At 42.2% G+C, this 24,869-nt stretch overlaps 2 protein-coding genes across 6 annotated transcripts in view; both read right to left on the reverse strand.

The window, feature by feature from the left end:
* The window catches only part of LOC110543810 (interferon-inducible GTPase 1-like), a 30,617-nt gene extending 11,207 nt beyond the window's left edge, over positions 1-19,410 (reverse strand). Inside the window, exon 1 of one of the 4 annotated variants that reach the window (XM_060377227.1) lies at positions 19,315-19,410. The gene's annotated coding sequence lies outside the window, so the exon portion shown is untranslated. Of the gene's footprint in view, positions 1-6,649; positions 9,880-19,314 lie in introns of those variants that run through there. The other 3 variants (XM_060377229.1, XM_060377226.1, XM_060377225.1) reach the window with 3 other exon arrangements.
* On the reverse strand, positions 10,006-24,582 carry LOC110543928 (interferon-inducible GTPase 1-like). 2 transcript variants are annotated; one of them, XM_060377224.1, is made up of 2 exons: positions 24,463-24,582; positions 10,006-12,011 (listed from the first exon to the last, which is right to left on the reverse strand). In XM_060377224.1, exon 2 carries the CDS (start codon positions 11,989-11,991, stop codon positions 10,747-10,749), a length of 1,245 nt encoding a protein of 414 aa, XP_060233207.1. In that variant the 5' UTR covers positions 11,992-12,011; positions 24,463-24,582; the 3' UTR covers positions 10,006-10,746. The 2 variants fall into 2 exon arrangements, with proteins under 2 accessions (XP_060233207.1, XP_060233206.1); XM_060377223.1 differs by lacking the exon at positions 24,463-24,582 and adding an exon at positions 19,315-19,429.
* Positions 24,583-24,869: the final 287 nt, after the last annotated feature.

A 24,869-nucleotide genomic window follows, 5' to 3' on the forward strand; every position in this document is an offset into this window, starting at 1 on the left:
TGCCTGTCAATCCCAAGCTAGGGCTAATGCCAATGCAGAAGACAATCAACGACGCTGGACATTTGAGCTACTAACAGGACAAGGTCCGCATGTCCAGCAACAGACAGATTATGATTGGGGAGCGTATGGCCAAATATCTGCTGCTGCCATTAAAACATGGAAGGCCCTTTCAAAGAGGGGTGGGACCGAGGGCCATTTAACAAAAATTATCCAGGGTCCTCAGGAGTCATTCCCAGAATTTGTGGCCAGAATGACGGATGCAGCAGGCAGGATATTTGGAGACCCGGAAAGGGTCCGGCCAATGATAGAACAGCTGGTGTATGAAAATGCTTCACCAGAATGCAAGGCAGTCATTATCCCCAGAAGGAACAAAGGACTGACAGATTGGATAAAGGTTTGCCGAGGACTCGGAGGCCCGCTTACCAACACCGGGCTGGCGGCAGCTATATTACAGAGCAATAACCGCCCAAGTTCTGAAAACAATAAAGTTTGTTTTAATTGTGGCAAAATGGGTCATTTTAAGAGAGATTGTCATGTGTCTGTGCAAAAGAAAGTTCCTGGGCTTTGCCCTAAGTGTAAAAAAGGCAATCACTGGGCTAATGAATGCCGTTCAATTAGATATTCAGGGAAAGCTTATCCAGCATGAGAACCCCCCTGATGAGAGGAATGAAAATATTCCAAAAAACGGATTTCAGGGCCCGAAGTCCCAGGGCCCCAGAAAAAATGGGACACAGACAGACAACAGGAGGGCTTATCCAGCTATAGAGCAACCAGAGGATCAGCAGGCCTGGACCTCCGTTCCACCTCCCAATTCTTATTAATGCCACACATGGGGGTACAACCTGTCCCAGTGGAGTTTGAAGGTCCCCTGCCTGAAGGAAGTGTCGGTCTTATTCTGGGTCGCTCCTCTCTCACTTTAAAAAGACTTATGGTCCATCCTGGAATTTTAGATCAGGATTTTACGGGACAGCTCCGGGTGCTTTTTTCCTGCCCCCAAGGTATATTTTCTATTTCCCCTGGAGATAGGATTGCTCAATTAGTCTTCCTCCCAAGTCTTCATGACTGTTTCCCATCTACCGAAACACCAAGGGGCACAAGAGGACTCGGTTCCACAGGAACAGATTTTGCTCATTTGGTAGTTGATCTTAAGACCAGACCTACCTTACAATTACAGATAGAAGGAAAAGGTTTTACTGGTATTTTGGACACTGGGGCTGATAAAAGCATTATTTCTTCCACCTGGTGGCCTAAGGCGTGGCCTGTTACACAATCATCCCACCCCTTACAAGGGTTGGGATATGAGGCCAGCCCTGCAGTTAGTTCACGTTCTTTGAGGTGGCAAGCACCTTTGAGGTGGCAAGCACCGGAAGGTCAAACAGGAAGTTTCATACCATATGTTCTTCCTCTCCCTGTCAATCTCTGGGGAAGAGATATTTTGCAGGATTTAGGATTAGCATTGACCAACGAGTACTCTCAACAGGCAATTGATATAATAAAAAGGATGGGTTATAAGGAAGGAAGAGGCCTTGGAAAACAGGAACAAGGGAGATTGCACCCGATTTCACAGGAAAATAATACAGGGAAACAAGGCCTGGGTTTTCATTAACTGCCATTGAGGGTTCCATGCCCATATCTTGGCTCACAGAGGAAGCCGTATGGGTTCCTCAATGGCCCCTTTCCTCTGAAAAGCTAGAAGCCGCTACAAGGCTGGTTAAAGAACAGGTACAGCTTGGTCATTTGGAACCATCTACTTCCCCCTGGAATACACCCATTTTTGTTATAAAAAAGAAATCAGGAAAGTAAAGGCTTCTCCATGACCTGAGGGCTATTAATGCACAGATGCGATTATTTGGAACAGTGCAACGAGGCTTGCCTCTGCTTTCAGCCCTGCCTAAGCAATGGAGAATTATAATAATAGACATCAAGGATTGTTTTTTCTCCATTCCATTGTGCCCACGAGACAGACAGACAGATTTGCCTTTACCCTACCTGCTGTTAATCATCATGAGCCAGACCAGAGATATCAGTGGACAGTCCTACCTCAAGGCATGGCTAATAGCCCCACCATGTGTCAATTGTATGTGCAGATGGCTCTTAAACCAGTTAGACAGCAATTTCCTTCCTTGTTGCTGATTCATTATATGGATGATATTCTCTTGTGCCATGAGGAGTTAGCCATCTTACAAGATGCGTATCCTTTGTTGCAAAAAGCCCTGCAACAATGGGGATTGCATATAGCCACTGAAAAAGTCCAAATTTCAGAAGTGGGCTCCTTTCTAGGGACTGTTATTTATCTGGAACAAATAGTTCCTCAAAAAATAGAAATTCTCAGGGATCATTTACGTACCTTAAATGATTTTCAAAAATTATTAGGTGATATAAATTGGCTTAGGCCGTTTTTAAAAATTCCTTCTGCTGAATTAAAGCCCCTATTTGATATTTTGGAAGGGGATGTTCATATTTCTTCACCCAGAGCCTTAACACCGGCTGCAAGCCACGCCCTGCGAGTGGTAGAAAACGCTTTACAGGATGCCCAATTAAAACGTGTAGATGAAACTAAGGCCTTTAACCTGTGTGTCATTAAAACTAAACATTTACCAACTGCTGTATTATGGCAAGATGGGCCCTTAGTGTGGGTTCATCCCAATGCTTCTCCTACAAAAATTATTGAATGGTATCTGGATGCAGTCGCTCAACTCGCACTTCGTGGGTTAAAAACAGCCATTACATACTTTGGGAAGGAGCCAAAGTCTTTAATAGTGCCTTATACGGCCCACCAAGTTCAGGTATTAACTGCTACCTCTGATATTTGGGCGGTGCTGGTTACCTCTTTTAGTGGTTCAATTGATAATCATTATCCAAAACATCCTATTTTGCAATTTGCTTTAACTCAGGAGGTAGTCTTCCCGCATGTAACGTCCCAAAAGCCACTTCGGGATGGACTGGTAGTCTATACAGATGGGTCAAAACAGGAATAGGAGCTTATGTGGTTAATAATAAAGTTATTTCTAAGCAATATCATGAGACTTCGCCTCAAATTGTGGAATGTTTAGTAGTGTTAGAAGTTTTGGAAAAATTTCCAGGTCCCTTAAATATTGTTTCTGATTCTAGTTATGTGGTAAATGCAACCAAAATCTTAGAGGCTGCTGGATTAATTAAAGCGTCTAGCAAGCTTGCAAAAATTTTTCAAAAGATTCAGTTTGCCTTAATTACCAGAAGATCCCCTGTTTTTATTACACACATTAGGGCTCATTCCGGTCTACCGGGGCCCATGTCCCGTGGAAACGACCTGGCAGATCGAGCCACAAAGATGATTGCATTTGCCCTCCTTTCAAATTTAGAATTGGCTAAGGAGTTTCATAAAAGATTTCATGTTACAGCTGAGACATTGCGTAATCGATTTAACATAACTAGAAAAGAAGCTAGAGATATTGTTACCCAATGTCAAAATTGCTGTCAGTTCTTACCTATGCCTCATGTTGGGATTAATCCCAGAGGAATCTGTCCACTACAAGTGTGGCAGATGGATGTTACCCACATTTCATTTTTTGGTAAACTTCAATATTTGCATGTTTCTGTTGATACTTGCTCTGGAGTCATGTTTGCTTCTCCCCTGACTGGAGAAAAGGCAGCCCATGTTATTCAACATTGCCTAGAGGCATGGAGTGCCTGGGGAAAGCCCAAAATTCTAAAAACTGACAATGGGCCAGCCTATACTTCTCAAAAATTTAAACAGTTTTGTCATCAGATGGAAATAACCCATCTGACAGGTCTCCCCTATAGCCCCCAGAGTCAAGGCATCATTGAACGTGCTCACCGCACCCTAAAATCCTATTTAATAAAACAAAGGGGAGGAGTCCAGGAGGCTCTGCCCTCAGTGCCACAAGTGACGATTTCACTGGCACTCTTCACTCTCAATTTTTTAAATTTGGACAGTCAAGGCCATTCGGCTGCTGATCGCCACTGTTCAGGGCCTAACAGGCCCAAGGAAATGATTAAATGGAAGGATGTCTTAACTGGACAGTGGAAAGGCCCGGATCCTATTTTAATAAGATCCAGGGGAGCTGTCTGTGTTTTTCCACAGGAAGAAAACAATCCATTCTGGGTACCGGAGCGCCTCATGCGAAAGCTCATGACAGCTGAAGATGATCTTTCAACAGACACACCTGCTACTGCTTAAAGAATCAAGGACAGTGAGGAGGACCACTAATTCTACTCGAGTGGATTCATTGCCCACAGACTGGCTTTACCCTGGGTTTCTTCTGCCTTTTCTTACTTCAGATTGGGTGGGGGTTGGAATGTTTGGTGTAGCATTGTGTTGTGGCTTAGTGTTTTTACTCTGGTTGTTCTGCAAACTCAATACCCAAAACAAACGTGACTAGGTCGCAATCGCGCAAGCACTAGCACCCTTGGAACAAGGATCGTCTCCCAAAAATTTGGTTATCCATGTTAAAAAATTAAAACAGACTGTGACACTCAGTCGATGCACCTCAGGGGTTTCACCCATTGCACTGAGTCGATGAGTGATCCAGGTTAATGTTGCCTTTGCCTAAACAGTTATGATACCTAGATAGGAGGGTGACAGCTCTTGCACTCCCTGGAATTTTATTCCATTGCACGGGAATGAGTGTCACCTCCTTTTTAAAATCTTCTCCCCTAGCCCCTGCACCCAGAGGACTCGTTTCCATTGCACCTGGTGGGGTAAGGGAGTAATCTAAAGCTCTTGATCACTTACTCCCCAAAGAAGGAGTTTGCTTGATCGAGCTTAGGGCCCTCTTGTACCGTGCTTATAGGCTTTTAGGCAGTTTTCATTTATTTATAACAAAAAGGGAGATGTGGAGAGCTGAGACTCAGACGCCACTAGGTGGCGCTGACATCTCGCCCTCAAAACTGTAAACCTCCAGGGCGCATGCGTAGATTGCGTAAGCACGCTAAGAATTGCGTAAGCACGCTGGATAAGAGTGAGCAGCCAATCAGGGTATTGACACGTCACAAGCCCGCTAAGCATGATGGGCCCAAGTCATCAGGCAGGGTAATAGCAGCCAGTCAGGGTATTCACACGTCACTCAGGTGCGACCCGGGCTTATATAAACAGCGCCACATCGGGGGCTCTCTCTCTCCTCTCCTTTCATCGCGTGACTAATAAAGATTTTGTTGCGGAAGAATTCCTGTGGTCACGTGCGTTTCTGCTGGCGAAACGCTCACGTGGCTCCCAACATTCCTTGAGTACCATAGTGTCTGTCCCGGGCTTTTCTGTAGGTGTCCAGCTACTTGCTGAATCATGGAATTTCCCTTCCTCTGTAAAGGAAGAGATTGAGCCTAAGGGCTCTCTTCTTTCATGTTAACCCTGTGTTCCTTCTTGTTCTTCAGTTCTTCCCATGGAAGTTTTAGGATCCCAGGGAGAGGTCTTTTAGCTCACAGATCTAATTTGTGCTACCTCCACCCTGCATTCTGCTGGCTGCGTGAACTAGCAAGACAACACCTCCATTTCCTTTTTCTTTTTTCTGCTTGCCTTGAGGTCAGAGGTTGGTGAAGGACAGCATCTCCATGTCCAAGCTGATGTTGGGACTGTTTAGTGTCTCAGTCTTGCTCACTGAGGCAAGTTCTCATGACTGAACCCAGAGCTTGCCAATAAAGCTGGTTTAGTTAGCTAGCTTAGTCAGCTTGTGCTGAGGTTCCCTGGTCTCTGATTCAGAGAGCTGGAGTTACCCACCTCCCCTCAGCATAAACATGGGTCATGGGGATCTCAACTCCAGTGTTCAAGTCTATGCAACGAGTACTTTATCTACTGAGCCATGTCTCCAGTGCTGTCTTCCTGAGAATGAGAGAATGTTTCAACCCAGGACACAGCTATATACCAACTGGGCATGTGTGTGCTGTATGTATGTCTGCTCATATGTGTGAGAGTGCTTATACTACTGCCCCCATGTGTAGAGTATAGAGGTCAACATTGGCTCTTTTCTTGATCATCCACCGACTTGTTTTCTGGACAGTTTCTCAGTGACTTTTGAGCTCATCCATTGTCTAGACTAGGTGGCCTGAGATTTCTTGAGGGCCCACATTCTCTACTTCTCCATGCTAGAATTACAGTACATGCCACTCCACCCAACTTCCTTCATGGGTGCAGTGTGTCTGTGCAGAAGGCTTCATGCTTGTGCAGCAAACAGTTTACCACTGAGCCATTTCCCTGATCGTCAACTACCATATCTTAACCACTGTTATTAATCATTTGCACCTTCAGAGAACCCAGGAATTCTCTGAATATTACACTCTTTAATGTTGTTCATCATATTTCTCTCCTTCTTTCTTGGTATTGGTATTCTTTCTGAATTGCATTCTTCCCTAATAGGAATCGTGATACTTTCTTATTTTAAAAATGCTTGCTTATGTCTGTCTCTGTATATGTATAAGGATGTATGCTTCCCATGGTTTGTATGTAGAGGCACAGGACAACTTGTGGGAGCTGATTCTCAGCTGCAACCATGTGAGTTCTGGGGACAGATCAGGTCTTCAGGTTTGGCAGGCAGCACCCTTACCTGCTGGGTCATCTCACCAGCCCCACAATATCTGTCTTACTGAACTTTTGGTACATGTTAAGTCCTTTATGTGGTCATCAATACAACAATATTACAGACAAGCACAAATTTACCTTAGACAATGAAGCTTTTTCCACAAATAGACAGCTAGCATGACTGTAGAATTGGTTTCCAGCTGAAGACTCAGTGATTGTAGTACCAAGGCCTATCTCATGGCATCCCAGTCTTTGTTTTTCTTTGTTGCTTTCCATTAGTTTGTTTTCTTTCTTGTATATTTCTCCAATTTTGAAAAATAACTTTACAAGCATTTATTAGTTCAAACTATGAGGACAAATTGAATACAATCTTGAACCCAGCCTTAAAGCTCTTATAGAGCCTCTAACTTAGAAGAGAAGGCAGATGTGAAGGGTATCCCAATACTAATGCCAAAGGAAATTCATTGTGCTTTAATGCTCTTCTTCCTAGGTAGCAATGAGGACAAAACTTAAGTTTATCTGGGCATGGCAGTATACACCTGTAATCACTGGGGAGGTGGAGAGAAGAGAATCAGTAGTTCAAGGTTCTTGTTTGGCTTCAAAGGATGTTTGAGGCTAGCCTGTGCTACATGTGAACCTGTCTTCAAACAAACAAACAAACCCCAAACAAACCCAGCTGCAATCTGAATTTATTCTTGTTACTCTGTTCTTACCATCTATCACATTGTCTAACTTGCAAATCCTCCTGCTTCAGCCGCCTGAGTCAGCACTTTGGGATTTTGTCAAATTGTTTCCACTTCACTGACACATTGATGTTTTTACCATTCATCAACCAATAGGGCTCCGTATTTATTCTGAGACAACTTGCTCCTTAGCTCACAGTGAAGAAGAAACAAATTTCAAAAAAATTACTAAATTTAAAAATCACCCATTTAAAAAAATTTACTTGTAGGAAAAATAGCAACATAAGGAGTGAGTTTCACAGTGAAGTTTCAGTCTTATGTGGAACTGAGGAATTTTAAAGAAAATCTTCTCATTAGCCTAGTGTGAAGACAACTGCAAATCTGACATTCTTGAAGATGTATTTTTCTTTTCTTTCACATACTCTCCTATTTCCTCTTTAAAGAGTTATTCTATTGTAAAGAAGTTAAAACATCACAGGGAGAGGCCTGAGGCCTTTCTTAGCACTCAGTCAGTCCTTGGTTGTAGGCCATGCAGGGATGAGTGGGTAGCACTCCTGTGAAGCAGCAAGTTCTCAGAGGAGGGATTAACATGAGCTTTCAAAGCAACTGGAAGGCAGGTGTTGAGGAAAGGGGTCAGCGCTTGGCAATAGTGTCTGCTCTGGGTTGATGCCCAAGTGTTGTTTTTTTTTTCCTTTGTGAGTGAGGGTGCTGAAGTCTGGAGAGCTCAGTGTAGTTATTCAGGGTCACACAGCTAGTCAGTGGCCAAGTCTGAACACGTGCTCTCTGACTCCAGAACCTTTGCAGTATAATTTGGCTCTTAAGTGACACCTCCCCAAAAGTGTTGAAGACTTAGTCCCCAGCTTGTTACCAACGTGAAGTGGCATGACCATGTCGAGGGTGTTGGTGTTCGGAGTCTTGTGGGTAGATCTGAGAAAGAGAGACACTGCAAGGTGTTAGGGCCTTGCTGGCAGCAGGGTGACCCAGCCTCTGTGTACTGAATCTCGAACAGCCTCACAAAAGCATGTTTACTGATTGCTACATAAAGTTGTCTTTTGGATAAAACAAATTCCTCGTGCCAAAGCCCTTGATCTGATCTGCATGTTTCATGAAGGAGAGCACCACGCCCCAGCGACTCAGTCCTTTCTGTGCACCTTTTGCAGCACCCAGCATTATAAGCTGTTCTGGATGCCTCGGCTATCTTGTGACCAAAGCCATGCAAAGGCTGAAATCGCCTTCAGAAAGACAACTCCATAGATAATAGGAAACCTACCCTAGAGACAGTGAAAAACAACTCCTTCATTCTAACATTTACCCTCTATACAATGATTCTACTAGAATTCCACTACGAGGGGGTAGAGCCCAGCAGTGGGTCTTTAGGTCATTGAGGAGCGTGCTTTAAGGGGCAGTGGGACTACAGCCCTTCTGTAGATCTCTTTCAACTGTACATGAAGGGTGTGTTGTTATTCACACATTCCCTGTGCTGTGTTCCCACAGCCAAAGGCCTAAAAGTAATGAGTTTGTCCCCATATGGACCTCTACAGCCATGACCCAAGATGTACCTTTTCTCTTTATGAGTAGTAGACGTATCGTGGGTATGTGTCATAGTGATAGCAACACGCTTTGATTTTATTCCATACTACTTCTAAATAAATAAAGCATTTGATAATGAAAAAAAAAAAAGAAGTTAAAACATGTGTCTGGGCGTATTGCCTGAATGTATGTAAGTGCACCACATGTGTGGAGGGCTTGCGGAGCCCAGTGAATAGGAACTTGACACTTGTGAGCTGCCATGTGGGGTTTGGGACTTGAATTTGAGTCCTCTGGAAGGGCAGCCAGTGCTCTTCACCGCTGAGCCATCTCTCTGGCTGTGGTAAGTTGTAGAACATTTAGTGTGTGGGGTCTAGTGATGGTGTTTCGGTGTTGAGTGAATGTCCGTGAAGGGGTTTGTGTGACCTGTCTCTTGTATTGATTTTGCATTCTGACTGTGGGGTGAACAGCTTGCTTTGATACATGTTGACCAACACTGTGGTCCAGCATTATCGTGAGGGTCCTAAATCAACAGATCTGCCAAATTATGCCATGGAAGTTCTGAAACCATAAGCCAACACAAACTTTGTCTCTTTATAGGTTGATTGTGCCAGGTGATTGGGTATGGTGAAAACAACCTGAGTTTTGCTAGCCCAGGCATTTTGGACAAGGGATACTGAAGCTTTATCTCAATCAAATTTAAAAATACTTTGAAGGTTTTTTTTTTTTTGTAAAGAGTATCTTAGGTTCAATAACTTGCATTGCACTGTTATTATGTGAAATGAATTTATCAACTATAAGCTCCCATAGGATAATATTGGGAGGAAGAGTTTTTAGAAGTTTATCATTGCTAGCAGAGGTCATGAGGCCATGAGGATGACATAGTGGCAGGAGGGATGCTTTCATAGAAAGAGGGAGAAGAAGTGCCACATGCAGTAAGGAAAGTCATGTGTGCACATGAGGATGATTGATCTCCCCAAGGACCTGACCATGGTGGCACCTGGATTTAAGTGCCCAGTGTAGGAGATACAATGAGATACAGTGTATGAGATACAAGTTTACAGGGTATTATCACAGCATTATTATTACTACATAATTTTCTTCTGTTTATCTTTCAGCTCCTTAAACTGAGGTACTCCTTATCATAGTTTGTTTTGAGGAGGACAAAATGATAGCCTTGGGAGCAGGAGGTGAGTGTTTCAATAAAGAAAGAGACACTGCCACCAATCAACAGGAGCATATCAAGGGTGTACTGGGAATGTCAAATACCAGCAGCAGACACTCTTTGTAATCAACAATTTATTAAGTGTTATTATATGGTGTCATATATTGATTAAAGAAATTCTTCATGATCACAGCCCAGATAAGTAATGACAGAGATGGGGAACTCAGGATGTCGCACTGTTCCTGTCAATGAATTATAGGTGTTCTTTATTGTCTCTAGAAGGATGCTGATGATTGTAGGAACTCATTGGTTAATAGCAAACTTATGATCAGTGGTTCTGGTTTCTTTTGACTTTGGTCTTAAAGTCTTCCTGTTGATAGACTCTATAGGCCATGCTAATCACTCTCTAACACAGGCTTATTGAGGATGAGAATGCTCAGGTGTGTGTGTGCATGTGTGTGTTTGTGTGTTTCTGTGTGCAGGTGTGTGTGTGTATCTTCTGAAACACAATAAACACATAAAGGCAAGATGTACATAAAGGAAGGAATAATTGTATACAATTTCGAGAGGTTGAAGTTGCAAAAGAGAACTCTACTCTAAGGGAGTAGAGAAGTGACACAGAGCTCAGTGTGTGTGTGTGTGTGTGTGTGTGTGTGTGTGTGTGTGAATTCAAGCATGAATGTAGAGTTGTATTGTCAGGTTCTGACATATTGATAACCCTGACCCTAATCCTCAGGTTTTGCCAGGGTGGCAGTTAATTGGCTCATGTAAAGAAAAGAGGAGGTATTTATCTAATGAGTTCCTAATATTACCTCTTTGGTTTTGTAGTTGTCAGTAGCTGTGGGTGAGCCAAGTTTGAGCTAGTTTTTTGAAGATGCCTCTCCAAGGAGAATTTTTGCATCTTCAGTCACTGTGTCAAGGAAATAAAAATGCAAGTAATAGCTTTTCCTAAAGTAAAGCCCTGTTGCCAGGAGCCCACCATTAGCTGAGGCAAATTTCTCCAAATACTTCAAAAGCTTTCCTCCTAATGTTTCCTCTTTGTTAGTTTCCAACAAATAAGGAGATTTAAGTTTTTTCTTCAGTTGTTCAACAGGCACTTGGGCTTCCTTAGCCATGAACTCCAGGGATTGATCATCCACTCCGAAGAGATCTCTATAGTGGTTTAAACTTGCCTTCAGCTTTTCCACATCACTGTCCATAAGGATGCCCACTACAGGAACAGTAGAGCAAACTCCATCCTTCAAGGCTTCCAACCAGACACACTGCTTAGCAGAGTTGTACTTTCTTTCAATGGCTGCCTCAGTAACATTAGGCAGGGAAAGCATAAAATTGTGTCGCTTTTGAGCAGGAAGATCCTTTACCAGGGTGTCCATCAGGATTGGAAATTCATAGTCAGATAAATCATGGTTAGATATCAAGAACACCTGAGGTTCACCAATTTGATTGTCTATAAAGACTTTCAGATAGGATTTTCGAATGTTCTCCATGGTGTTTTCTCTGTTAAAGGTACGTGGTTTTGCCTTCTTTTCATTGTCTAGATCAAAGTCCACCTTGGTTCTCACAAAGTAGTAATTCTTGTTCATAAGTCTGATTGCTTTGGCAAGTTCTACTTCATGTATTGTAAGTCGTTGTGAAGAAGCAACAATGAAAAAGTCATACTTCTTGAACTCTACTTTTTCCAGATAACTTTTTGGTGGAAACTTCAGAGTTCCAATGCCAGGCAGGTCCCATAATGTCAAATTTTTAATTTTGGGGTGTTTGTATGACTTTATGTCCATGGTTGTCTCTGTTACCCCAGTTTCAGCTGCACCTTCCCCATCATCTTTAACTCCTCTTAGGGCATTGATGAGGCTGGACTTCCCTGCTCCAGACTCTCCTGTCACAGCAACATTTATTGGGGCATTATCAATATTCTTTAATGCATCATTGATTACAGAATTTGCTCCCTGAATATTTCCTTTTTTTAGGTGTAACTCAATTAAATGGATTGTTTCCTCAGAAATGATTTTGTTTTCTGGCTTATAATTCTGAAAATATTCAGTGAAGCTGGACTCCAAACTTCCATTGTCGTCATTCTTAGGTGTACGAGAGAGGAGCTGACCCATGACTGTGAGCAAAAAAGTCACTGAAAGAAGTAAAGAGAGTAAGTTTCAAAGATAGAAGACGCCTTTGTGCTTAGCAGTGTGTTCCCTATGTCTCAGACTCAGTCCTGACACTGACTAGTTCTCATGTATGTTGTACATGTAATTTTTTTGACAAGTTACAATCTTGATTTTTCTTGGAAGGGGAATATCAGCTGAGGAATTGTGTCCATCAGATTGGACTTGGGTTGTGCCTATGGGACATTTTCTTGATTAAGGATTGATTCGGGAGATCCCAGCCCAGTGTGGGTGTCACCATCTCTGGGCAGGCGGTCCTGAGTTATAAATTAAACAAATGATTCAATTATGGGGAGCAAGCTAGTAAGCAGCATTCTACCATCATTCCTGCCTCTGCTTCTGCTTGAGTTTCTGCCCTGACTTTTCTCCATGATGAACTGTGATTATAATGTGTAAGCCCCCTAAAATCTTTTTCTCCCCAAATGCTTTTGGTCATAGTGTTAATCTCAGAAATAGAAAACTAGAATAGATATTTACTAGTTCTCAACCCCTTAATTACAGAAAAATTAAAACTTAAGAAAGGGAAATACTATAAAAATCTACAGGTTGTTTTAGGCAGCATCATCATTTGTCAAAACAGTGTGCTATGTCACCTGACTGGAGTATTTTATATGAAATCCAATGTCTTCTCCCTCCGTGAGCACTTCTTTCAGTGTGTACCTTCTGATGATTGGGAGTTTAGTCAACAGACATCTAGTTTTCCAAGCTGAAAACAAGTAATGATGAATGATAGTTGACATGAGTGTTTAATCAATGCTGACTCTAATGGCAACATAAATTTTTGTTTTCAGAAGATATCAGAAGAGCTGATATTACTTCAGCTCTTGTATTTGGTTGAAATAATTTTAATTGGTCTAGATTTAGTATCCTTTTGTTTTTTTTTATGAATGGTACTCATGTTCCTGAGGGATATAAAGCTGCCATAATACAAAATTTCTTTCCCCTTAAAGTCTTTGGTAAAATCCATTTATTCAATACAATGTTTCTTTGTCCTTATGCCATCATTTAGATCCATTGCTATTTTTTAAAGATTTTTTATTTAATGAAAATAATCTAATTGAGCAGTGCAGATACAGGTCAATTGGCAGAATGTTTTCCCAGCATAAGTAAGGCCTAGTGTTTAATTCCCTGCACCTCATCAAGTGCACGTGGTCCTGGGTTCTTATGTTTCTGACATTCAGGACAGAGTTAAGAAGGTCTGGACTTCACTGTCTTTCTTGGTAAAGAGTGAGTTAGAGGCTAGCCTGGGCTACTTAAGAGCCTGTCACAAAAGATTAAAAATTAAGTCCATCAAGCCTGTCACAAAAGATTAAAAATTAAGTCCATCAAGCTGTCTCAGCAGGTGAATCCACTTGCTGCCAGACCTTAGAACTGAGTTTGATTGTTGGGTATTTGATGAGCTCAGAGCTCATGTTTCTGCCCTTTATTTTCCAGAAACCTGACTACAAGACCTCCCATGGCAGCGTAATGGACCTCACTGTCCACTTAAGGAAACAGGAGCCCCCTGCTGTCACCCTGGGGCCTCCTCTTTCTGTTTCACCCCTCTCAAGTCGGTATGAAGATGTAAGTTCTATTTCCAAGTGTATTCACAACTGATCATCCTCCTACATTATTTTCTTCAATACCTCCTCAATTCCAGCTTTGATTATATCATTGACATTACTTTATTTCCTGTGACTGTTATTGAAACAACAGTAGGTGTGTGCTTCCTGGGGGAAGACCACCTCTCCTATTCTCAACTTTTCATAGTGGCCTGTAAGTCTCTGTGTAGGACAAGGTCCTTAAGGTCTTTTACCTGCCCAGTTTAAGGGTGTAGTCTAGGATTCAGGATATAAATTGAGAAAGAGCAGGTATGCAGTGTGTGGTGTTGTCTTCTGGTGAGAGGCAGTTAGGAGAGATCTGAGAGATGGACGTGCTGTGCCAGGATCACAAGACCCTCAGAGACTACCAGGAGACAACTTGATGCAAGAGCAAGAGAGCTTTAGTAAGATAGCGCTTGAACTTGGGAACCAAGTCTCACTGAGGCAGCAGTAGAGAAGTGGGACCCTGAGCCCTGCATGAGCAGGGCTTTTAAAGGAAGAACTGCAAGCAGGGAGTTTCCATGACAGCAAGCAGGGGTTTTCATTCCTTGACATTACAGGATTGGGTAAAAGCCATAGGGGCAAGGTGACCTTCTACATAATCACAATTGCCATTCTTCTATACTACACCTAGAATGTTGGGGAGAATTTTCCCAACTGTTTCTCATTGATTATTGCCAGGGAGACTGTCTCTATTTTCTATCAAGTATTTATTTTGTGATATTTCCTGAAGGTTGTTGCTAGGAGAGTTAACTTTGTTTTCTGCCAAGTGCACATTCTGTGATATTTACTGGCACCTGAGTTTAGCTCCTAGTCCAGATGGCTCCTCATTTCAAAATGGAGTCACCCAGGCTAACTTAAATTCTTCAGACGGTGTGGTGGGTGGAGCAGATAGATGGATAGAAATATGTTGGGGCACAGACTGCTGGCTGCTCCCCCATTAGGGGGAGGTGATTGGACAGCCAGCCCCTGAATTCATGTCAGAGACAGTGCCTGTTCCCCTTACTTGGGACCCAACTTGGATCTTGAGCTGATATGGGCTATATCTGAGCAGGGGTTCTAGGTTATCTAGGTTATATCCATGAATGGTCCTTGGTTGGAGTATCAGTCTTAGAAAAGATCCCTGTGCCCAGATTTTTTGGTTCTGTTGCTCTCCTTGTGGAGCTCCTGTCCTTTCCAGGTCTTACCCACTTCTTTCATAAGATTCCCTGCATTTTGCCCAAAGTTTGGCTATAAGTCTCAGCATCATCTCTGAAAGGTAGAGCCTTTCAGAGGCCCTCTGTGGTAGGCTCCTGTCCAGTTCCCTATTTTTTCACTCTTCTGATGTCCATCCTTTTTGCATTTCTAAATGAGGATTAAGGATCTTAGTCACAGTCATGCTTCTTGATTAGTTTCTTTAGGTGTACAGATTTTAGTAAGTTTATTCTATAATATATGTCTAACACCCACTTATAAGTGAGTATATACCCAGTTTATCTTTCTACTTCTGGAATACAACCCTAAATTTACTTTCCTTCTGACTTTTTCATGAATTGGAACTCATCTCCATTAGGGGTATAAACTAGCAATAACACCTTACACCCATCAGAATGGCTAAGATCAAAAACTCAAGTGACAATGCATGCTGGAGAGGATGAGGAGAAAAGGAAACCCTCCTCAGTTTGCTGGTGGGAATGTAAACTTTTGCAACCACTTTCGAAATCAATCTGGGGTTTTCTCAGACAACTAGGAATAGTGCTTCACCAAGATCCAGCTTTACCACTCCTAGGCTTATATCCAAAATATGCTCAATTATATAACAAGGAGATTCGCTCAACCATGTTTATGCATCTTTATTCATAATAGCTAGAACCTGGAAACAACCAAGATATCCCTCAAAGGAGGAATGGATACAGAAATTGTGGTACGTTTACACAATGGAATACTACTCAGCAATTAAAAACAAAGAAATCCTCCAAAATAGACCATGTAGTTGGTCACAAAGCAAGCCTCAACAGATACAAGAAGATTGAAATAATCCCTTGTATCTTATCTTACCACCATAGACTAAAGCTGGACCTCAAAAAAAACAGAAACACAAAAAGCCTACACACACATTGAAACTGAACAACTTGCTACTCAATGACAACTGGGTTAGGGAAGAAATAAAGAAAGAAATTAAAGACTTCCTAGAATTCAATGAAAATGAAGACACAACATACCCAAACTTATGGGACACAATGAAAGCAGTGCTCAGAGGGAAATTCATAGCACTAAGTGCTTTCAAGAAGAAATTTGAAACATCTCAAACAAGCTCATAATGGTTCACCTGAAAGACCTAGGTGGGGGGGGGGAAGCAGACACACCCAAGAGAAGTAGACAACTGGAAATAATCAAACTCAGGGCTTAAATCAACAAATTAGAAACAAAACAATTCAAAGACTCAAAAACAATGGAAATGATGAAATTTGCATGCAAATTGTGGGATCTAGAGAAGATCATCCTGAGTGAGGTATCCCAGAAGCTGAAAGACACACACAGTATATACTCACTTATAAGTGGATATTGGACACATAATATAGGATAAATGTACAAAAATCTGTACACCTAAAGAAGCTAAGCAAGAAGGAGGACCCTGGGTAAGATGCTTAATCCTCACTCAGAGAGACAAATGGGATAGACATTGCAAGAAGGAGAAAACAGGAAACAGGACAGGAGCCTACCATAGAGGGCCTCTGAAAGACTCTACCCAGCAGTGTATCAAAGCAGATGCTTAGACTTATAGCCAAACATTGGGCAGAGAGCAGGGAATCTTATGAAGAAGTGAGGAAGGCCTGGAGAGGACAAGAGCTCCACAAGGAGAGCAGCAGAACCAAATATCTGAGCACAGGAGTCTTTTCTGAGACTGATACTTAAACCAAGGACCATTCATGGATATAACCTAGATAACCTAGAACCCCTGCTCAGATATAGCCCATGTCAACTCAGTCTCTAAGTGACTGGCTCTTTGATCACCTCCCTCTGAGTGGGGAGCAGCATTGTCAGGCCACAGATGAGGACAATGAAGCCAGTCCTGATGAGACCTGATAAGCTATGGTCAGAGGGAAGGGGAGGAGGACCTCCCCTCTCAGTGTACTTGGCGAGGGGCATGGGAGGAGATGAGGGAGGGAGGGTGGGATTGGGAAGTAATGAGTGAGGGGCTACTGCTGGGGTACAAAACGAATAAGCTGTAATTAATATAAAAATAAAAATTAATTAAAAAATTTACCCTTAAAGTCCATATTAAAATCCATTTATACAAAACAATATTGCAGTATCTTCAAGTTACCATCAAGATTTACTATTTTCTTTTAAACTTTTTATTTTATCAAAGTAATCTAATTGTGATCACAGATATAGGTCCCTTGGTAAAGTGATTTCCCAGCAGGAATAAGGCCTTGGGTTCAATCCTCAGCATCTTATCAAATGCATGTGTTCCTGGATCCCTATAATGCTGGGACTCAGGACATAGAGGTAAAAGGCTCAGGACCTCAAGGTCTTCCTTGGAACATAGTGAGTTAGGGACTAGCCTGGGCTACTTAACACCCTGTCACAAAAGAATAAATATGAAGTCCAGCAAGTTTACACTGTAGGTAAATACACTTGCTTCCAGATCTAAGAACCTGAGTTTGATTGTGGGGTATGTAATTAGCTCAGATCTCATATTTTGGCCCTTTATTCTCAACAAACCTGCCTAAGAGACCTCCCAAGGCAGCACAGTGGACTTCTTCATCACTTCAGGAAACAGAAAATCCCTGCTGTCACTGTGAAACTCCTCTTTGTCTCACCCCTATCAAGTCAGTTTGCAAACTTAAACCCTGTTTCCAAATCTATTCACAACTGACCATTCCTCCTACATTACCTTATTCCTGACTTCCTTAGTCTTTGATTATGTCATCCACATCACTGTATTTCCTGTGAGTGTTCTTATAACAACATGGATGATCAAACAGCCAGAGTTATCCTGTAGACACTGAAGTCCTATCAAGTCAAGGCAATTCTGAGAAACCATAAGGATTCCCATTTCCCCCAAGAAATTTTCATTGTGTATACAGTGCATATGATACCTCCATACAAGATACCTTTGAGTTTAATTATTACGGTTCTGGAGCCTCTGGTGTCTGAACTGAAACCACCCTGTTACTTTGGGCTGTTTTCTCATCTCAGGACTTTGTACTTAGTGGCTGCTTCCTTTCCTTTTCCCAGTAGCCAATTGGCTATTAACTTAATCCCCTTTATCTGGGTTTTACTTCATTTAAGGAGGCTTTAGCATGAATATATGCATTGGGATATAAAATTGTATCTGCCTCCATTATTCACCATCCTTTCATTATGTCTCTGTTTCCCCAATAGCAATTGCAGCTACATAATGTGTTTTTAATTGGATTATTCGCTACCATCCTCCCACAGTATAATGAACCTCAGGTAGCAGAATATGCTTTTTCTTGCTCACTTGTTCACCACCAGCACACAGGTCTATGGTGGTTTATCATCAGGGAACGAATGCGGAACATGAGGAATGCACTTGGACTTCCTTGTGAACATTTGGGTCATTACTGTAATTCAGTCTGGTGTGTGTGAAACTGAAGTCCCACACTGATGTGAGTGGCTGCCAAGAGTCTCAAGAAAGCACAAACCAGTCTAATGCAAAACAGGGATCTCCTCAGAACCACAGTGTGTTTATGATCACAAGTACATACATAGTCTTGCACAGAGAGCTCCTATCCACTCCACAAGACAAATGGGAACCCCTGTGCAGGAAACCAGAGCTTCAGAACTTTGTTCAACCTGACTGTGGGTACATGCCTGGAAAGGGTGGGTGAAGAAAAGGTCCTAAAAGAGAAGCTACACCTGGTTAAATAAATGCCATACCTGGATTCCTGTTAAAGGAAACAGCCACCCACAGGAAACAGACAGAATGTCCCTGAAAGCACAGAAGCTGTTCTCATCATTTCAGTTTTCCCTCCCATTATTTCAGTTCTAGCTCCTGGTTTTGTGATGTAGATTCCAATGCAATACCTGTCTGCAAGGTTTTCCCACTGAATATGAACACAAGAGATGAGAAGGCTTCCACACACCAGCATCACACAAGGAAGCCTGCCCAGATGTCAGCTGTCACCAACCCTGACACAGCTCAGGTTCCTCACAGATGCAGAGAAGATGGTTAGCACTCTTGCTTCATAATAAAGAAAACCACAGTGAACACAGTCTTGAGACAGATTTCCACAGTCAGCTCCCTCAGAAGCAGCCTGCAGAAAGACTTCTTCTTCACAGGCCAGCTCTATAGGGAATGTTGGGAATTACATAGTTGACCCAGAACTAGGAAGCAATGTGAGCCTGAGATACAGCAAACCTCACACACACTGCAGAGGTTTCCCTTCACCTCACACATCTGTTACAACCATCTCAGGAGAGGAGTAACGGACAAGCAAATGACCTGGACGTGTTTATCAAAAACAATACTGAAATAATTTCCCTTAGGTCTACCTCAACTTGAATGATTGGCAAACAGCATCTACAAGATCATCCTGTCCATCAAAGCCCTGTAGTTTTCAAACTCAGGATGCTCACTGTGTGGGCATGTTCCTACATGCCTTGTTACCTATCAGCTCTTTAGACAAAAGAGCTGGTGAAGGTTAGAAGTTAGATCTGAATGCTCCTGACCACTTACCAGAAAATCCTGTGTCCACTGGATCCACACACTGTAGTTCACCTGCGAAAAGCACCTTCCACAGTGTGTTTCAGGTTACTGCATCCACTGCAGGACTTATATAGCCTTCTGCACCCCACCCCCCGTGTTGGCCAATCATGGGAGGGCATGGAGATAGTTGCATTCTAGAATCTCCTGCATTTCCAAGAAGAGGAAAGTGAAATAAAACTAACAGTTGTTTTTTATTCCATCAACCCTTCATTTCTTGCCAGAAAAAGACACACAGTCCTCACATATCCACGGTTGAGTAATGGCTTGGGAAAAGATAGAGAACACAAAACAAAGTTTACTAGCTAGGCTGGAACAGAAACCTTGAAAGATAATTTTCGTGATCTCTGACTCCACAGATGTAGCCTGAACTGAAGTCACACAGCACACTTTCTGGTGTCCTGTGTTGATGCCAATATTCGTGTCACCCAAGACACAACCCTTCTCACTCCCTCTGACTACAACTTTATTTCCTCACCGTTGAAGATTCGTGCTCCTTAATTCTTTTTTGTGTTTTATTAAAAATAGGTTACTTTCCTATAAAACATTTCTTGATTATAGTTTCCCCTTCCTTACTCCTCCTGTTTTCCTCTTTACCTCCCCTCTGCTCAGGATCCACTCCCTTTCTATCTCTCATAGAAAAAGAAAGGATTCTAATAAAAAACAGCCAAACATAACAAATAAAATATAATAAGGTGAATTAAAAACTTTCATATTGAATTTGGACAAGGGAACCTGAGATTAAGTAAAGAGTCCCAAAAGCATGCAAAGGAGTCAGAGACCCACTTGTTCTCAAAGTCAGGAGTCTCATAAAAAATACTTAGCTAATAGCTATCATTCATAGCCAGAGGACCTGGTATAGGTCCATATGGGCCCTGTGCTTCCTGCCTCAGTCCCAGAGGAGTTCAGCCCTGGGTGAGAGAAGGCCTTGAAGGTCCCTTGAAGGATGCAAGAGCAACAAGGGAAGGAAGGATCAGATTCAGGACCCCATTCAGTTTCATTTCATGAGAGACAGGACAGAGAGGAAGCCCATCTCGGTATGGCTTGACCTGCCCTAACAACTTGTGTCCCTTGCTAGAGTTATTTATACATAAAATCTCTTCCTCTGAAACAGTCATTATTGATTACATAGCTTCAGTCTTCCTTGGCTACGTAAGTATATGGGAACAAAAGAAACAAAAATGCTGGACAGGATGACTCTATTTGAGCTTGATTCTGTATCAAGTTGGCACAGAATTCATAGATTGAAAATTATTTCCTTCCACCTGTTACATCAACCCAGATGTCCCTCAACTGAGGAATGGATACAGAAATTGTGGTACGTTTACACAATGGAATACTACTCAGCAATTAAAAACAAAGAAATCCTCCAAAATAGACCATATAGTTGGTCACAAAGCAAGCCTCAACAGACATAAGAAGATTGAAATAATCCCTTGTATCGTATCTGACCACCATAGACTAAAGCTGGACCTGAACAAAAGCAGAAAAGCAAAAAGCCTATACACACATTGAAACTGAACAACTTGCTTGCTATTCAATGACAACTGGGTTAGGGAAGAAATAAAGAAAGAAATTAAAGACTTCCTAGAATTCAATGAAAATGAAGACACAACATACCCAAACTTATGGGACACAATGAAAGCAGTGCTCAGAGGGAAATTCATAGCACTAAGTGCTTTCAAGAAGAAATTTGAAACATCTCATACAAGCAACATAACGGTTCACCTGAGAGCCCTAGGTGGGGGGAAAGCAGACATACCCAAGAGGAGTAGAGAGCTAGAAATAATCAAACGCAGGGTTGAAATCAATAAATTAGAAACAAATAAATCAATTCAAAGAATCAAAAACAAGGAAATGATGAAATTTGCATGCAAATTGTGGGATCTAGAAAAGATCATCCTGAGTGAGGTATCCCAGAAGCTGAAAGACACACAGTATATACTCACTTATAAGTGGATATTAGACACATAATATAAGATAAATGTACAAAAATCTGTACACCTAAAGAAGCTAAGCAAGAAGGAGGACCCTGGGTAAGATGCTTAATCCTCACTCAGAAAGGCAAATGGGATGGACATTGGAAGAAGGAAAAAACAGGAAACAGGACAGGAGCATACCACAGAGGGCCTCTGAAAGACTCTACCCAGCAGAGTTTCAAAGCAGATGCTGAGACTCATAACCAAACTTTGGGCAGAGTGCAGGGAATCAAATGAAGGAAGGTGGAAATGAAAGACCTGGAGAGGACAGGAGCTCCACAAGGAAAGCAACAGAACCAAATATCTGGGCACCGGGGTCTTTTCTGAGACTGATACTCCAACCAAGGACCATTCATGGATATAACCTAGATAACCTAGAACCCCTGCTCAGATATAGCCCATGTCAGCTCGGTCTCCACGTGGCTGGCTCTTTGATCAACTCCCCATGAGTGGGGAGCAGCCTTGTCAGCCCACAGATGAGGACAATACAGCCAGTCCTGATGAGACCTGATCAGCTAGGGCCAGAGGGAATGGGAGAAGTACCATCCCCTTTATCAGTGCACTTGGAGAGAGGCATGGGAGGAGATGAGGTTGGAAGGGTGGGATTGGGAAGGAATGATGGAGGGAGCTACTGCTGGGATACAAAACGAATAAGCTGTAATTAATATAAAAAATAAAAATTTAATTAAAAAATTTACTCTTAAAATCCATATTAAAATACATTTATACAAAACAATATTGCAGTATCTTCAAGTTACCATCAAGATTTACTATTTTCTTTTAAACTTTTTATTTTATCAAAATAATCTAATTGTGACCACAGGTATAGGTCAGTTGGTATAGTGATTTCCCAGCATGAATAAGGCCTTAGGTTCAATTCCATCATCTTATCAAGTGTATGTGGTCTTGGATCCCTATAATGCTGGCACTCAGGACATAGAGGTAAGAGGGTCAGGATTTCGAGATCTTCCTTGGAACATAGGGAGTTAGGGACTAGCCTGGGCTACTTAACACCCTGTCACAAAAGAATAAATATCAAGTCCAGCATCCTGGCCCTGCAGGTGAATACACTTGCTTCCAGATCTAAGGACCTGAGTTTGATTGTGGGGTATGTAATTAGCTCAGATCTCATATTTTGGCCCTTTATTCTCCACAAACCTGCCTAAGAGACCTCCCAACGCAGCACAATGGACCTCTTCATCACTTCAGGAAACAGAAAATCCCTGCTGTCACTGTGAAACTCCTCTTTGTCTCACCCCTATCAAGTCAGTTTGCAAACTTAAACCCTGTTTCCAAATCTATTCACAACTGACCATTCCTCCTACATTACCTTCTTCCTGACTTCCTCAGTCTTTGATTATGTCATCCACATCACTGTATTTCCTGTGCGTGTTCTTATAACAACATGGATGATCAAACAGCCAGAGTTATCCTGTTGACACTGAAGTCCTATCAAGTCAAGGCAATTCTGAGAGAAACCATAAGGATTCCCATTTCCCCCAAGAAATTTTCATTGTGTATACAGTGCATATGATACCTCCATACAAGATACCTTTGAGTTTAATTATTACGGTTCTGGAGCCTCTGGTGTCTGAACTGAAACCACCCTGTTACTTTAGGCTGTTTTCTCATCTCAGGACTTTGTACTTAGTGGCTGCTTCCTTTCCTTTTCCCAGTAGCCAATTGGCTATTAACTTAATCCCCTTTATCTGGGTTTTACTTCATTTAAGGAGGCTTTAGCATGAATATATGCATTGGGATATAAAATTGTATCTGCCTCCATTATTCACCATCCTTTCATTATGTCTCTGTTTCCCCAATAGCAATTGCAGCTACATAATGTGTTTTTAATTGGATTATTCGCTACCATCCTCCCACAGTATAATGAACCTCAGGTAGCAGAATGTGCTTTTTCTTTCTCACTTGTTCACCACCAGCACACAGGTCTATGGTGGTTTATCATCAGGGAACGAATGCGGAACATGAGGAATGCACTTGGACTTCCTTGTGAACATTTGGGTCATTACTGTAATTCAGTCTGGTGTGTGTGAAACTGAAGTCCCACACTCATGTGAGTGGCTGTCAAGAGTCTCAAGAAAGCACAAACCAGTCTAATGCAAAACAGGGATCTCCTCAGAACCACAGTGTGTTTATGATCACAAGTACATACATAGTCTTGCACAGAGAGCTCCTATCCACTCCACAAGACAAATGGGAACCCCTGTGCAGGAAACCAGAGCTTCAGAACTTTGTTCAACCTGACTGTGGGTACATGCCTGGAAAGGGTGGGTGAAGAAAAGGTCCTAAAAGAGAAGCTACACCTGGTTAAATAAATGCCATACCTGGATTCCTGTTAAAGGAAACAGCCACCCACAGGAAACAGACAGAATGTCCCTGAAAACACAGAAGCTGTTCTCATCATTTCAGTTTTCCCTCCCATTATTTCAGTTCTAGCTCCTGGTTTTGTGATGTAGATTCCAATGCAATACCTGTCTGCAAGGTTTTCCCACTGAATATGAACACAAGAGATGAGAAGGCTTCCACACACCAGCATCACACAAGGAAGCCTGCCCAGATGTCAGCTGTCACCAACCCTGACACAGCTCAGGTTCCTCACAGATGCAGAGAAGATGGTTAGCACTCTTGCTTCATTATAAAGAAAACCACAGTGAACACAGTCTTGAGACAGATTTCCACAGTCAGCTCCCTCAGAAGCAGCCTGCAGAAAGACTTCTTCTTCACAGGCCAGCTCTATAGGGAATGTTGGGAATTACATAGTTGACCCGGAACTAGGAAGCAATGTGAGCCTGAGATACAGCAAACCTCACACACACTGCAGAGGTTTCCCTTCACCTCACACATCTGTTACAACCATCTCAGGGAGAGGAGTAACGGACAAGTAAATGACCTGGGTGTGTTTATCAAAAACAATACTGAAATCATTTCCCTTAGGTCTACCTCAACTTGAATGATTGGCAAACAGCATCTACAAGATCATCCTGTCCATCAAAGCCCTGTAGTTTTCAAACTCAGGATGCTCACTGTGTGGGCATGTTCCTACATGCCTTGTTACCTATCAGCTCTTTAGACAAAAGAGCTGGTGAAGGTTAGAAGTTAGATCTGAATGCTCCTGACCACTTACCAGAAAATCCTATGTCCACTGGATCCACACACTGTAGTTCACCTGCGAAAAGCACCTTCCACAGTGTGATTCAATTTACTGCATCCACTGCAGGACTATATAGCCTTCTGCACCCCACCCCCCGTGTTGGCCAATCATGGGAGAGCATGGAGATAGTTGAATTCTAGAGTCTCCTGCATTTCCAAGAAGAGGAAAGTGAAATAAAACTAACAGTTGTTTTTTATTCCATCAACCCTTCATTTCTTGCCAGAAAAAGACACACAGTCCTCAAATATCCATAGTTGAGTAATGGCTCGGGAAAAGATAGAGAACACAAAACAAAGTTTACTAGCTAGGCTGGAACAGAAACCTTGAAAGATAATTTTCGTGATCTCTGACTCCACAAATGTAGCCTGAACTGAAGTCAC

This window comes from Meriones unguiculatus, chromosome 2 (genome assembly GCF_030254825.1).
Source record: "Meriones unguiculatus strain TT.TT164.6M chromosome 2, Bangor_MerUng_6.1, whole genome shotgun sequence".
NCBI lineage: Eukaryota > Metazoa > Chordata > Mammalia > Rodentia > Muridae > Meriones > Meriones unguiculatus.